Genomic DNA, 14,215 nt, shown 5'->3' on the forward strand with positions numbered 1-14,215 from the left:
CCCGTTTTAAAATTTTATTTTAGAGCGAGACCGTGCATAAGCAGGGGAGAGGGACAGAGGGAGAGAGAGAATCTTTCTCTTAAAAAAAATTTTTTTAATGTTTATTTTTGAGAGAGAGAGAGAGAGAGCGAGCGAGCGTGCAATCAGGGGAGGGGCAGAAAAAGAAGGAGACACAGAATCTGAAGCAGGCTCCAGGCTCTGAGCTGTCAGCACAGAGCCTGACGTGAGGCTCAAACCCACAAACTGCAAGATCATGACCTGAGCTGAGGTCGGACGCCTAACCGACTGAGCCACCCAAGCACCCCGGGAGAGAGACAGAATCTTAAGCAGGCTCCACGCTCAGTGCAGAGCCCAACATGGGGCTTGATTCCACAACCCTGGGATCATGACCTGGGCTGTAATCAAGAGTTGGACGCTCAACAGACTGAGCTACCCAGGAGCTCCTACACATATAACTTTTAAGATTATTCTGTCTCTTTTGTTATAGAAGATTGGAGCCAACTTAAATATCCCTCATTAGGGATTTTTGGGGGAGGATTTTTGTTATTATAATACATTCATATAAGAATAGACTCCTGAGCCATAAAAAAGAATGAACAGGCTATTTAAGGATTGATAAGAAAGGTTCTTCAAGATACAATAAATGAAAAATATAGATAACATATTTGCTTGTATATACATAGAATGGATATGTTTGGCAGGAAGCACAAGAAACTGACATCATTGGTTGCCTTTAGGGAGTGAAACTGGACAAGGATGGGGAAGGTTGGGGACAGGGGTGGGGTGGAGACTTCACTATAAAAGTATATAGTATGTCATGTTTTCATTATCTTGGTAGACGACAATACTAGAAAAATCGGCAGGAAGTTGGCAACTTTTATTTATATGCCATGGTATATATACTTTATAGAGTCTTGAAAAACAAATGAATATTTGCTTTGTTTTCTTTTGGCAGCATGCATATGCACTAGAACTACTATTTGATCAATTACATGAAGGAGCTAAAGCTCTTGATGTAGGATCTGGAAGTGGAATCCTTACTGCATGTTTTGCACGTATGGTAAGACCTTTATTTTTCATTCTGGCTCCAGCAGAAGCATATTATATATTTGGCTGTAAATTTCTTTACTAGCAGTTTTTGAGGGTTTTTTTTTTCTAAATCCTATTAAAATAGCAGTTGGAACATGTATCACTTAGGATTTTCTTGTTGTTGGAAGTAACAAGATTCAGTCCACACTGGCAGAGGTAAAAGAATTTACTTGGTTTATATGATGGAAACATCTAGAGTGTATCTGGCTCTTCGTGTGGCTGGATTCAAAAGAAGATCAGATGTTGTTATTGACAGTGGGTTTCTCTCTGGTTCTGGGTTTGGCTTTGCTTTCCTCCAAATGTTGGCTTCAGTCAGGCTTCTCCCTTGTGATCACAAGATGGCAACCAGTAGCTCCCAAACTGTGTTCTTCCGGATTCTCAGCTGGCAGAAAATAGAATAGAGAGTCTGATTTCCAGACACTCCTACAGGGTTATTAGAAAGAGGGTGGAGCAAGTGCTCTTAGAAAAATATGTGTTATACTCTCCAGATATAAGTCTGGAGGCCTATTCAGGCATCTTGAGTAAAGGTTTATCTGTGCTCAGATAATCAAATCAATTTGATGATGAAGTCTTGTCCCTTGCGGCCAGATAGGAAGATTCTGGTTTAGTTAAGTTGGGATTTATGGATGATGCGTCTTGGACCAGAATCTACTTAACTTGTAAATATGTAATTGGCAGACCAGACCACTAGCATGTGAGCTCCAGGGAGGTGGGAATTTCATTTGATTTTTTTTTTCACTGACATATCCATCCATAATAGTACTTGTTACATAATAAGGAATCAGGTTTTTGTTTTTTTTTTTTTCAGTTGTTTCACTTGTTTTGTAGAAGCTAAGTCATCACTAACGGAATATCAGAATTTTTTTTTTTTTCAAAGCTTAGTATTTAATTAGTGGTGTTCTCGATACTTGACGTATTTATGTTTCAGAGAAAAATTCACTTTTTAAAAAACATTAGATTTCTGAATAATCTTTTTTTAAAGTGAATTTAATGTTTTTCACACATTTATTATGTGCTAATTAGTGTTCTAAGTGCTTTTAATTCTCACATCACTTAGGAGGTATGTCCCCTTCTCCTCATTTTACAGCTGAGGAGCCTGATTCATAGAGTAACTTGGCCAAGGTTGTATAGTTGTAAATAAGTGATGAAACTTATATGTGAACCCAGTTACTCTGACTTCAGAGTCTTTATTGTGTTATTTTATAATTTATATTTACGGCCTTTAATATTTTTATGTATTTTATATTTTCTACATATGGCAGTAGAATCAGGTACAGAAATCCCTATAGAATTTTTTATGTAACATTTTAATATTTAGAGTGACATTTTCACTTTTTATTTATTTATTTATTTATGTATTTATTAATTTTTAAATTTATTTTGAGAGGGAAAGAACCAGCAGGAAAGGGACAGAGAGAGGGAAAGAGAAAGGATCCCAGGCAGGCTCCATGCTGTCAATGCAGAGCCTGATGGTGGGCTCAAACTCTTGATCTGTGAGATTTATGACCTGAGTCAAAACTAAGAGCTGGATGTTTAACCAACTGAGCCACCTAGGTGACCTCATGTATTTATGTATGTATTTATTTATTTATGTATTTATGTATGTATTTATTTATAGAGAGCATGTGAGCAGGGGAGAGGGGCGGAGAGGGGAAATCTTAAGCAGGCTCCATGCTCAGTGGAGCCCAATGTGGGTCTCAGTCCCACAACCCTGGGATCATGACCTGAGCTGAAATCAAGAGTCAGATGCTTAACTGACTGAGCCAGGCACCCCTAAAGCCACACTTTTAGATGAAATTTAAATTAAAAATGACTGTACCAACTATCATTTAATATTGGCAGTTAAGTCTTACTTCAGGGTTTGGGCTTTAAAAATCAGAAATTGAAGAAGGAAGGTTTTTTGTTTGTTTGTATGTTTGCTTTTAGTATTGCAAGTTTTTGTAATTCATTCTAGCTTAACTACTGAAATACATTTATCCATTTGGGAGTTAAAGCTGAGAAAGTTGTATTTCATAAATATTTTTATAGTATTCTGAATAACCATACAATTGGAGGCTTGAACGTTTTGTCTTCATTTCACATTGCAGAATATGATTTTAGCTGAGGAAACACTTTAGTGACACTTCAGAAAGACAAATTTAGGCCAGTGAGCTATTGAATTACTCCCTCATTTCTAGGTTGGATCTACCGGAAAAGTCATCGGAATTGACCACATTAAAGAGCTAGTAGACGACTCAATAAATAATGTCAGAAAGGATGATCCGATGCTTTTGTCTTCAGGGAGAGTGCAGCTGGTTGGTGAGTATCAGAAAACTGTCGAAATTTCCTCTCCAGAGAATTTTTGTTTTCAGAAGATCCCATGCAAGCTAAGTAGTATTCAAGCTAATTTTTGCCTTTTTTTTTTAACATTCGCTTTAAAGTACTAAGTAAGGAAAACAGTTACTGTTAATTGTGATGCTGATATGACTGTCAGCTGTTTCAGAAAATGAGTTCTTTCTTCATTGCTTTTTAAGAAGTAATAGCAAAGTATCAAGTGCCCATTATGAAAAATTTAAAGTGCAGAAATGTGTAAGATAAAAAAGAAACCCTCTCCTTTTCCCTCTTAAGTTTTCTAGACATAACTATATGTGTGAATAAATATACATATACACACTTTTTTTTTAAATCTTTCTTTATTCTTTTTTTTTTTAAATGTTTATTTCTGAGACAGAGAGAGACAGAGCATGAGTGGGGGAGGGGCAGAGAGAGAGGGGGACACAGAATCCGAAGCAGGCTCCAGGCTCCGAGCTGTCAGCAAGAGCCTGACGTGGGGCTCGAACTCACAGACTGCGAGATCATGACCTGAGCCGAAGTCGGATGCTCAACTGACTGAGCCACCCAGGTGCCCCTAATCTTTCTTTATTCTTGAGAGAGAGACAGGGTGTGAGCAGGGGAGGAGCATAGAGAGAGGGAGACACAGAATGCAAACCAGGCTCCAGTCTCTGAGCTGTCAGCACAGAGCCTGACATGGGGCTCGAACCCACGAACGGTGAGATCATGACCTGAGCCGAAGTCGGACGCTCAACCGACTGAGCCACCCGGGTGCCCCTACATGTTTTTTTTTTTAATTGACTCATATATTCTGTCCTGTAGTTTGCTCTTTTCCATTCAGCAGTATACAGTGGACATATTTCCATGTGAACACTTTGTACTGTTGTGAGATATAACTAACATCAAAACACGCGTAAAGCATAAATGTGAAGCTTAGCAAATACCTGTTTAATTAATCACGTGATCAAGAAAGGGAATATTATTGGTGGCTTGCATGTCCTCTGCTTGCTTTTCCCTCCACGGAAGACTTTCCTTTCTCCTTAATGGTAACCAGCATCATTACTTTTATGCATTTACTACCTAATTGCACCTCCATAGACAATGTTCAATTTAATTTTGAACTTTAGATAAACGGAACCATATAGTATATAGTCTATGATGAGTGACTTCTTTCATTCAATGTTATATTTGTAAGATTCATCCATCTTATCATATAGTTAATTTTTATTGCTATGTAATATTCCACTGTAAAACCATTATCAAAATTTGTTTATTCTACCATAGATGGACATTTTGGGTTGTTTCTAACTTGGGGAATTAGAAAGCTGCTGTGAACATATGTGTATAAAGTTCCAAATGTATACGTGCACTCATAATACAAGCATTTATTTATGTAGAGTATTATTGCAAGTTCATAGGGAACCATAGATACTGCAAAACTTTTTTAAAGTGATTGAACAAGTTCAGCAATGTGTCAGAGTTGCTAGTGCTCGGTGTCTTACCAACACTTGATACTGTCAGTTTTCTTTTTACCCACTTAGTGAGTATAGAGCAGTGTCTCTTTGTGGTTTTATTTTGTATTTTCCTCTTAACCAGTGAGGTCGAACGCCGTTTCATTTGTTTGACCATTTGGATTTCCTCCTTTGTGAAATGTCTTTTTCAGATATTGAGTTGTTCGTATTTCTCTTTGATTTGTAGGACTTCTATAGATTAGCCCTTTATCTATTTATTCATATTGTAAACCTCTTCTCCCACTCCATGGCATGCCTTTTCACTTTCTTGATTAATAGAAGTACTTAATTTTAATGTATCAGACTTACCAGCTTCTTCTGTGTCCTCTTTAAGACTACTCTAAAATCATGAAGATATGCCCCTATGTTATTTCTCAGAAGCATTATCATTTTACCTTTTCACATTTAGATCTTTGATCTTTCTGACATTGATTTTTGTGTATGTAAGAGGTAGAGGTTCAAGTATATATTTTTTTCCATATGAATATCCAGTTGTCCCAGCATCATTTATTAAAAATCTCTCTTGCTCTGTTTTAAACCTCCTATAATTCTTCCCACTGGGTAGTTCTGTCCAAACAGATTTTTAAAGCATAATTTCTTTTCTTTCAGTGGGAGATGGAAGAATGGGATATGCCGAAGAAGCCCCTTACGATGCTATTCATGTAGGAGCTGCAGCCCCAGTTGTGCCCCAGGCAGTGAGTTGGGTTTTTTTCCCTGTGTTTTTGTGCTTCAGTCAACTAAAGCTATAAAAGATTTATAGGGAAATGACTTCTAGATGATGTTCAAAACATAATTAGACTTTTATGTCATGCATTTTCATTATACTTAGTATGCAGGGTTTTTTTCGTATGCAAAGAGTTGTGTAAATGACTTGAAGATTACTAAATCACAGTTTGTAGCTACCTTGTTTGAAGCAGTGTTTGATCCATCTAAGAACTAGTATACCAATAGAATTAGGAAAATCCATCTGGAGTTCATAATCTGATAATCACTTGGTATTTTATTAAATACCAGAATATGCAAGATTGTTGGATGCATGGGTGAGACCAGGAAGTATTTGTCATACATTTTACCTCACAAAACTTATATTCTGGAAAACAAGTGTCCTACATATAACAGGAAAATCAATGATATGATAGCATTATCATTAACATGTAATATATATTGATGCCGGAAGAAAATCTGTACTGTAAGAGTTCAAGGGAGGGAGAACATTTTTGCCTGGAGTTATCAATGAAACGACATGCATGAATGGAGTTGCAACTGAATCTTAAAGAACAGTAGGGTTTGCATAGTTGCGATGAGAGGGAAGGGTATTCCAGTATTGTATATTACATAATTTAAGTACAAAATTGTTTTTTTATTTTAGTAAGACTGATAAACTTATGTCATCCCTTAATAATCCTTGATTAAGTTCACTGAGATCTTAGGCTTCTATGGAGTCTGAGTTTTCCACAGGTCTGGACTAGATGACTAGGGGCTGAGAGTGACACTGCCTCTTCTGCCCAGTCTCAGCCACTCCCCAGTCTGGAAAAGTTCCTTTCTATATGTGTAGAGGAGTTCATGAGAAGCTGAAAGTTAAGGAACTTGTTCTGGTCATTGACTTGCTGCTTTATTGGCTGCTGAATGACTTTGGGAAAATCACTTAATTTCTCTGGCCGTATTGTTAAAAAAAAAAAAAAAACTAAACCAGTCGTTTTAACACATTGTATTTTTAATTTTTTATCTTTTTTTAATTAAAAAAATTTTTTTTATTATTTACATTTATTTATTTTTGAGAGAGAGAGAGAGACAGAGCACAAGTGGGGGAGGGGCAGAGATAGAAGGAGACACGGAATCGGAAGCAAGCTCCAGGCTCCGAGCTCCGAGCTGTCAGCACAGAACCCGATGCGGGGCTCGAACTTACAAACCGTGAGATCATGACCTGAGCCGAAGTCGGACGCCCAACCGACTGAGCCACCCAGGCACCCCTATCTTTTTTAAATTTCAGAGACAGGGAGAACGTGAGTGCGGAAGAGGGGCAGAAGCGCAGAGGGAGAGAGAGATAATCTTAAGCAGGCTCCATGCTCAGTGTGGAGCCAGACATGGGACTTGATTCACCACCCTAGGATCATGACCTGAGCTGAAATCAAGAGTTGGATGCCCAACCAACTGAGCCACCAGGCACCCCTTAACACTTTTTTTTTTTTTTTTTCAACGTTTATTTTATTTTTGGGACAGAGAGAGACAGAGCATGAGCAGGGGAGGGGCAGAGAGAGAGGGAGACACAGAATCGGAAACAGGCTCCAGGCTCTGAGCCATCAGCCCAGAGCCCGACGCGGGGCTCGAACTCCCAGACCGCGAGATCGTGACCTGGCTGAAGTCGGACGCTTAACCGACTGCGCCACCCAGGCGCCCCAACACTTTTTTTTTTTAATGTGTATTTATTTGTGAGAGAAACAGAGCGTGAACAGGGAGAGGCAGAGAGAGAGGGAGACACAGAATCCAAAGCAGGCTCCTGGCTCTGAGCTGTCAGTGCAGAGCCCGACACGGGGCTTGAAGTCAAGAAATGTAAGATCATGACCCGAGCTGAAGTCGGATGCTTAACCGACTGAGCCACCCAGGTGTCCCTGGGTGCCCCCTAACACATTTTAGTTGAAGGATTAATATGCTGTAGAGGAGATGCCTGACTGTCTCAGTCAGTAGAGCATGCGAATCTTGATCTCAGGGTCATGAGTTTGATCCCCATGTGTGGCATAGAGTTTATTTAAAATTAAAAATATATATATGCTGTAGAAAGATGTACATGTCATAAATGAATAGTTCAATGGTCACATGTAGACACATGATCCATAGGTATTTATTTATTTATTTACTTATTTATTTATTTGTAAGGCAGCCTAATGAGAACAATTAAAATGTGAAATAGAACTGTATTTAAACACAGGGCTTATCTTCCCCACTAAGACCCAGAGATGATCTCCAAGGGCGTTTATGGCTTTAGCTCAATAGGAATTAAATGTTTGCAGTAGCACTGGGAAGCGTTATAGGGGTTTTTATATATCAGATTAAAGAGAGACATTCTGAAGGGAGGGGTTTTCCAGTTTCAAGATAACAGAAAAGACGTTTATGCCTTTTCTTGTATATCACCCCAAAACAACTGGAGAAACAAGAAACAGAAACACAAAGTCCATATTTCATTATCACCTAGGAGATTGCACCTGCACTCCTGAGCCCCGTGGCATGTGCAGATAGAAAGCAGATGGAGTAATAACTGAGTCAGGAGGGCGGAGGAAGTTGAACTAAAGAGACTGCAGAGGGAATCATTGCTGAAGCAGCTTGCTCTGCAGAGCTTTTTATCTTTTTTTTTAAGTTTTATTTATTTTTGAGAGAGAGAGAGAGAGCACACAAGCAGGGGAAGGGCAGAGAGAGAGACATACACACACACACACAATCCAAAGCAGGCTCCAGGCTCCAAACTGTCAGCGTAGAGCCTGACATGGGGCTCGAACTCGCACAGTGAAATCATGACCTGAGCCGAAGTTGGACACTTAACTGACTCAGCCACCCAGGTGCCCCTACTCTGCAGAACTTTGAAAGGGCTTAGAAATTGGAGGCATCAGGACCTTGGAAATCACAGATGAAGCATGGGTCTGAAAAAAGGGGCTGCTGCTTGAAATTTCTGTGTGAGGAACAATTAGTGCAAAGCCTTAAGTGAGAAAATTTCCGAGAATTGAAGGACAGTATTCTATAGTTTGAAAAGATCTGTTGAGTGCCCAGTATGATGATTTTTTTTTTTTTTTTTTTTTTAATGGGAGGGGTGCCTGAGTGGCTCAGTTGGTTGAGCATCCACCTCTTCGTTTTGGCTCAGGTCATGATCTTGTGGTTCGTGGGTTGGAACCCCGCATCGGGCTCTGCTCTCACAGTGCAGAGCCTGCTTGGGATTCTCTCTTTCTCCCTCTCTCTCTGCCCCTCCCCTGCTTGCTGTCTCTCTCAAAATAAACTTTAGGGGAACCTGGGGGTCTCAGTTAAGTGTCTGACTTTGGCCCAGGTAATGATCTCACCCTTCGTGAGTTCAAGCCCCACACTGGGCTCTGTGCTGACAGCTCAGAGCCTACAGCTTGCTTCAGATTCTGTGTCTCCCTGTCTCTCGGTGCCTCCACTGCTCATGCTCTGTCTCTGTCTCTCATTCTCAAAAATAAACATAAAAAAAGAAGTTTAAAAAAAATAAACTTTAAAAAAAAAGAGAGGAAAAAAGGAACCGTAATATCACCATGAAATGCTAGAATATCAGGGATATTCTAAAAGCTTCCAGAACAATAGAACATAATCTGTTAACGATTGGTAATCAGAAAGGTATCAGACTGCAGAACAGCAGCATTAGAATCAAGTCAGGGGCACTTGTGTGGCTCAGTCCATTGAGTGTCTGACTCTTGAGGTTGGCTCCAAGCCCCGTGTCAGGCTCTACACTAGCATGGAGCCTCCTTGGGATTCTGTCTCCCTCTCTGCCCCTGCTCTATGCACAGGCACATGCTGCGCTCTCTCTCCCTCAAAATAAATAAATGAGCTTAAAAGAGTCAACAAGTCAGAAGAACAAACCATCACAAATCTAAACTGAAAATGACTTCCAGTCTTGAATTCTATACTCACATATTGTCAAATATGTAAAATAAAGGTCGTTTTGGACTTGAAGATCTCATTCTCTCTCTTAAAATATTCCGTGCACTGTTTCACAGAATACTGCTAGAGGAATCACTTTAATAATATCAAAAAATGAGGGAAGAGAGAGACAGTAGGAAAAATCAAAAAGAGGAAGCCACGAGATCTCAGAAGGTAGGACATCTTGTCCAGGAGAGAGATGCTACTATCCAAAGTAAAGTTTCTTCCTTACCGTGTTTGATTACTGGTCATTTGAAGGCTACATTCAAATGGTAACATAGGGTTTAAATGTTTTCTGACCAAAAGGGCTTTCACTGAGTACTCTTGGTTTTTCATTGACAAGGTGTCCTCATTCTAATGCTTCAGGAACTCCAGCCCTACCTTCCTTTGTCATGGTACCAGTAATCCTAAATTCAGTCGTAAAACCGAGGTCTCCTTGTTTTCAGCTCCATGATGCCCTAAATTCTGCAGTGTCAGAATAGGAATTCCTTGCTGATTTTCTGCACTGCCTGCTTCCTTCCCCACTCCAGACCACAAAGATTCAAAACAGGCACTGAAATTTCCTACTTTGCCTTTGATCTTCCCAAGAGAGGATGGTTCTGCTTACACGGTTCAGCTTGAACATTGTGAGCCCTGCAGTTGTACTGCGTCCTATGTTAGATGCCAAAGGGCACAGAGATGGATAAGATCACAGTCCCTGTCATCAGAGAACTGGTAGTTTAGTAGAGGAGGTCGATGGGTAATTGAGTAATAAGCTTAACAGTCGAAGTATGTATGTACCAAATAAAGCACATTTCTGCTTTGTGCCCACGGACGCGGGAAGTTGTTTATAGTGTAGTAAAGTGAGTCTTAACGTAAAATCGGTAATTTGGCATGTCTTTTTCTTTTAGCTGATAGACCAGTTAAAGCCTGGTGGGAGGTTGATACTGCCGGTCGGCCCCGCAGGTGGCAACCAGATGCTGGAGCAGTACGACAAGCTGCAGGACGGCAGTGTCAAGATGAAGCCCCTGATGGGAGTGATCTACGTGCCTTTAACAGATAAAGAGAAGCAGTGGGCCAGGTGGAAGTGATTTTATCTTCTGCTCTTTCTTCTTCCACACACGCAAGGTGAAGGGTGTGGATTCTAAGACATTAGACCACAAGGCTGCTTTTTTGGTTGTCACCTTTATGCTACTCCATTCTAACATCAGAAATTCACTACATTAAAAGTCTAGACAAACTTCGCATGAGTGTGCCCTTCTTTTGGTTTAACTCATATCTTTGGGAAAGGGGGGTGAGACTTGGTTGGCACGAAGGTGGGTTTTTTTCCTTTCTCTTGGTTTTTTAATTTTTTTATTTTTCCAAAGAGGCTTTTAGCCACTGTTCAGAACTTTCTAAGGATAATTTATTATCAGCCATTAATTTTCTATATTCACAGATCATTTTTGTAACTGCTGTATGATCATGGAAACAAAGGCTTTGGTCTGAAGAGAAGGGGCCATCATTTCCTGCCCCTTCCACCCCCCTGTTGTACCATAGTCGTAAAGAGAAAGAAGGGAAAAGATACTCTTGTCCCAGTTTTCAAAGGTGTCAGAATCCCAGAGAGGACATTGTTCCTCTCAGCTTGCTTTCTCTCTTTCAGTCAGGTTCATTGACATTCTGTCTGACAACCTGTGCCTGTTTTACATTCAGCTACTGTTTCAGAGCCACTATAAGGGATAAACTTCTCCCAGTCTATAGAACTGGCCAGCGCATTTTAAAGCCACTCTGAGTTCCTGGGGAGGTGGGGGGATTCTCTAAGCTCAAAGGGAGTGCCCAGGTCTCACAAACCCACCCAAAGGGCCAACAGCATGCGGCATAATCTTCAGTACAGCATGGCTCATTATAATGCCTACTTGTGTTTTGTGTCTCTGCATAATCTGAATATTTTGTTTGAAGCCCAGGTTTCTCTTCTTCCTCTCTCCTTCTTCTCCCTTCCCCTCCCCACGTCCGTCCTCCAGTGGGAAGGAGTGAAATCGATAAGTAAGAGTGACACTAGCTAAGACTATTTATTTATTATTTTTTTTTTTTTAATTTTTTTTAATGTTTATTTATTTTTGAGACAGAGAGAGACAGAGCATGAACGGGGGAGGGTCAGACAGAGGGAGACACAGAATCGGAAACAGGCTCCAGGCTCTGAGCTTTCAGCACAGAGCCCGACGCGGGGCTCGAACTCACGGACCGCGAGATCATGACCTGAGCCGAAGTCGGCCGCTCAACCGACTGAGCCACCCAGGCGCCCCTAGCTAAGACTATTTAAAATTAAATGTCTAAATAAGAAAGGCTTTACAGTTTCCTTGTTTTAGGATTTTTTTTTTTTTTATTTGACAGGGGTACTTATTTTTAAAGAATTATTTTTATTATTTTAGTGAGTAAAATGGTGATTGTAAGTTTAATAGACCTCAATCTTGTTTTATGGAAAGTGGAAAGACACTTTTTGAATAAATGTTTGATTGCAAAAATGGTCATCTAACTCCGTTTGTTCAAAACTGAGTTTTTCTTTAAACTCCGATTGGCCATTTCTGGGATGTCTTACTAGGAATTGCATTTCATTCTTCACTTAATATGGATATAGCTCTTTTCTTTGAATTTTAACCTGGAGCACGGCCACTGCTTTAAAAAAAGAAATTAAAAAGCTATGAGTCTTGCCAGTTAAAATCATACAGTTTTTAACAACTAATTACAGCCTTCCTCGACTTTGCTTCTAGGATGGTTATCTTGTTACATAACAGTATGATTTTGCTGCTATACACAAGGGGCAAACATATCACTGAGCTCACTGACATTTGCTACCAAGTAAGAGTTCAGATTTTCATTAATAATTTAAATTTTTTCTTTTACACACAATAAATGTTAGTATTGAACATTCTACTGTCAATTTGATGATGAAGGAATTACAAAAAGGTATTTTGTTTCTATAATAAGCGGAGGTGGGTTTAGCATGAAGCTCGTGACACTTAAGCTTCAGGGCCTTCACGTGCTTAGGGTCTTTCCTGGTCCTCCCAGTTTTCTGGGCAGTCTTGTTTTTAGTCCTCTTTTTTTTTCCTTCATGAAGAGGTTCTTCCCGCTTCCCAGGTCATATATACTCTAGGTTTCCACAACACCTATATTTACCCTTTATAAAACTAAACTATTTATATTAAAGTTAGAATAACTTTTAAATTTATGGGCAAATATTTAGTCATTTACCAAATATTTAGATATATATATGTCTGTTTTTCTTTTCGGTCTTCAACTTTTTAAAAGATTGAGCAATTTTACATGTATGTATCACTGGAGGCATTTCTCTAGTTGTACTAGAAAGACTTCTTAATTCTTTCTGTTGTAAATGTTGTTTGTTCAGACACGTTTTTCCTACATCCAAAGATGTAGTTTGATTTTGTTTTTGTTTTTAAGTAAGTTCTGTGCCCAATGTGGGGCTTGAACTCCTGACCCTGAGATCAGGAGTCGCATGCCCTACCAACTGAGCCAGCCAGGTGCCCCCCGAGATGTAGTTTTACAAAGACAATCAGTTACTTAATTGTAAATCTTTCAAGAGTATAGGTTTATAGAATGTGAAGGTGAATGCTGAAAACAGCATTGGAAAAAAAAACAACTGCCACATTGAAAAAAATTTGTGCTGAAACAAATTACTAGAAAATAAGATGTTTGAAAGGGTAAAACAACAGTTAACTGAAAATCAAAAGAGACCATTAATCCACTGTTTCTATTTGTATTCTTAAACTCTCTGGCAGGATCGAGGCAGAAAACAGAAAGCATGCTCAGCTAGGGATTTTAAAGTGATTTTAGTGAAAGGACGAATCAAAGAAATACAGGCAAGGTTATGGGAATAGTGAAGGGTCTTGACATGCCCAGGGACCGGGGACCTACCATGCTGGGCCATAGGGGAGGAAACAGTTTGACTGGAACCCACTGAGAGCAGGGACAGCATTGCCAGGGACTGTACTAGGGCCATGGATACACAGCTGTGAACGTGAAACCGGCCATTCTCTTGAGACTTCTAGTCATGTGGGAGATCCAAACAAATCTAAAGAAGACAAACAACCAGTTAGGGTGTAGTGTGTTTAGGAGAGCAATTGAAGTGTTGAAGCCAGACCGTGAGGTGATCAGAATTACATTTCAGAAAGATGACCCTGGCTGTGGCGTAGAGAGTAGATTGGAAAGGGACAGAGCTAGAGTCTGAAACAGAATGTGGTTGTAGCAAGCTAGGGGTGAAATGGTGGTGGCCTGAATTAAGGCAGTGGTAGTAAGGATAGAATGTGGCTAAAAAGAGTCGCTTGCCATTTTCTGAGTGTTCATCCCACATTTGGGAATTATCATCTAAAAAGCCCCTCCTCAGTTTTATTGCCAGGTGAGGTGATCTCTGTTCTTTCGGATCTTCTTCCAGATTAATGTAACAGCTCATCCCCATGCTTTCTTCCGAACCTTCTCTTGTTTCCCACCAGCTTTCCGTCCTCCTCTTCCTGAGGAATCCAGAGCCGACTGCAGTGCTCTGTGAGGGTGAGGTGCAGTCTTTGCTGGGGACCTTCGATAGAAACTATGTGGGAAAACAAGAGCAGTGGTGGTGGGCATGCTGCGTTCTCATGCCACATAAAGCCCCAAGCCTGCGTGTAGACTTCTGTTTCCTTATGCTTGGAAGGGAGGTCATT

At 40.0% G+C, this 14,215-nt stretch overlaps 1 protein-coding gene across 3 annotated transcripts in view; it reads left to right on the top strand.

Moving 5' to 3' along the window:
- The window catches only part of PCMT1 (protein-L-isoaspartate (D-aspartate) O-methyltransferase), a 52,505-nt gene that overhangs the window by 33,167 nt on the left and 5,123 nt on the right, over positions 1-14,215 (top strand). For 2 of the 3 annotated variants that reach the window (XM_045499997.1, XM_045499998.1), the window contains exons 4-7: positions 956-1,060; positions 3,267-3,387; positions 5,520-5,605; positions 10,439-10,608. In XM_045499997.1, the coding sequence (XP_045355953.1) occupies positions 956-1,060; positions 3,267-3,387; positions 5,520-5,605; positions 10,439-10,608 (482 nt within the window). Of the gene's footprint in view, positions 1-955; positions 1,061-3,266; positions 3,388-5,519; positions 5,606-10,438; positions 10,656-14,215 lie in introns of all 3 variants that reach the window. The other variant, XM_045499999.1, reaches the window with a different exon arrangement.

This window comes from Leopardus geoffroyi, chromosome B2 (assembly GCF_018350155.1).
Source record: "Leopardus geoffroyi isolate Oge1 chromosome B2, O.geoffroyi_Oge1_pat1.0, whole genome shotgun sequence".
Lineage (NCBI taxonomy): Eukaryota > Metazoa > Chordata > Mammalia > Carnivora > Felidae > Leopardus > Leopardus geoffroyi.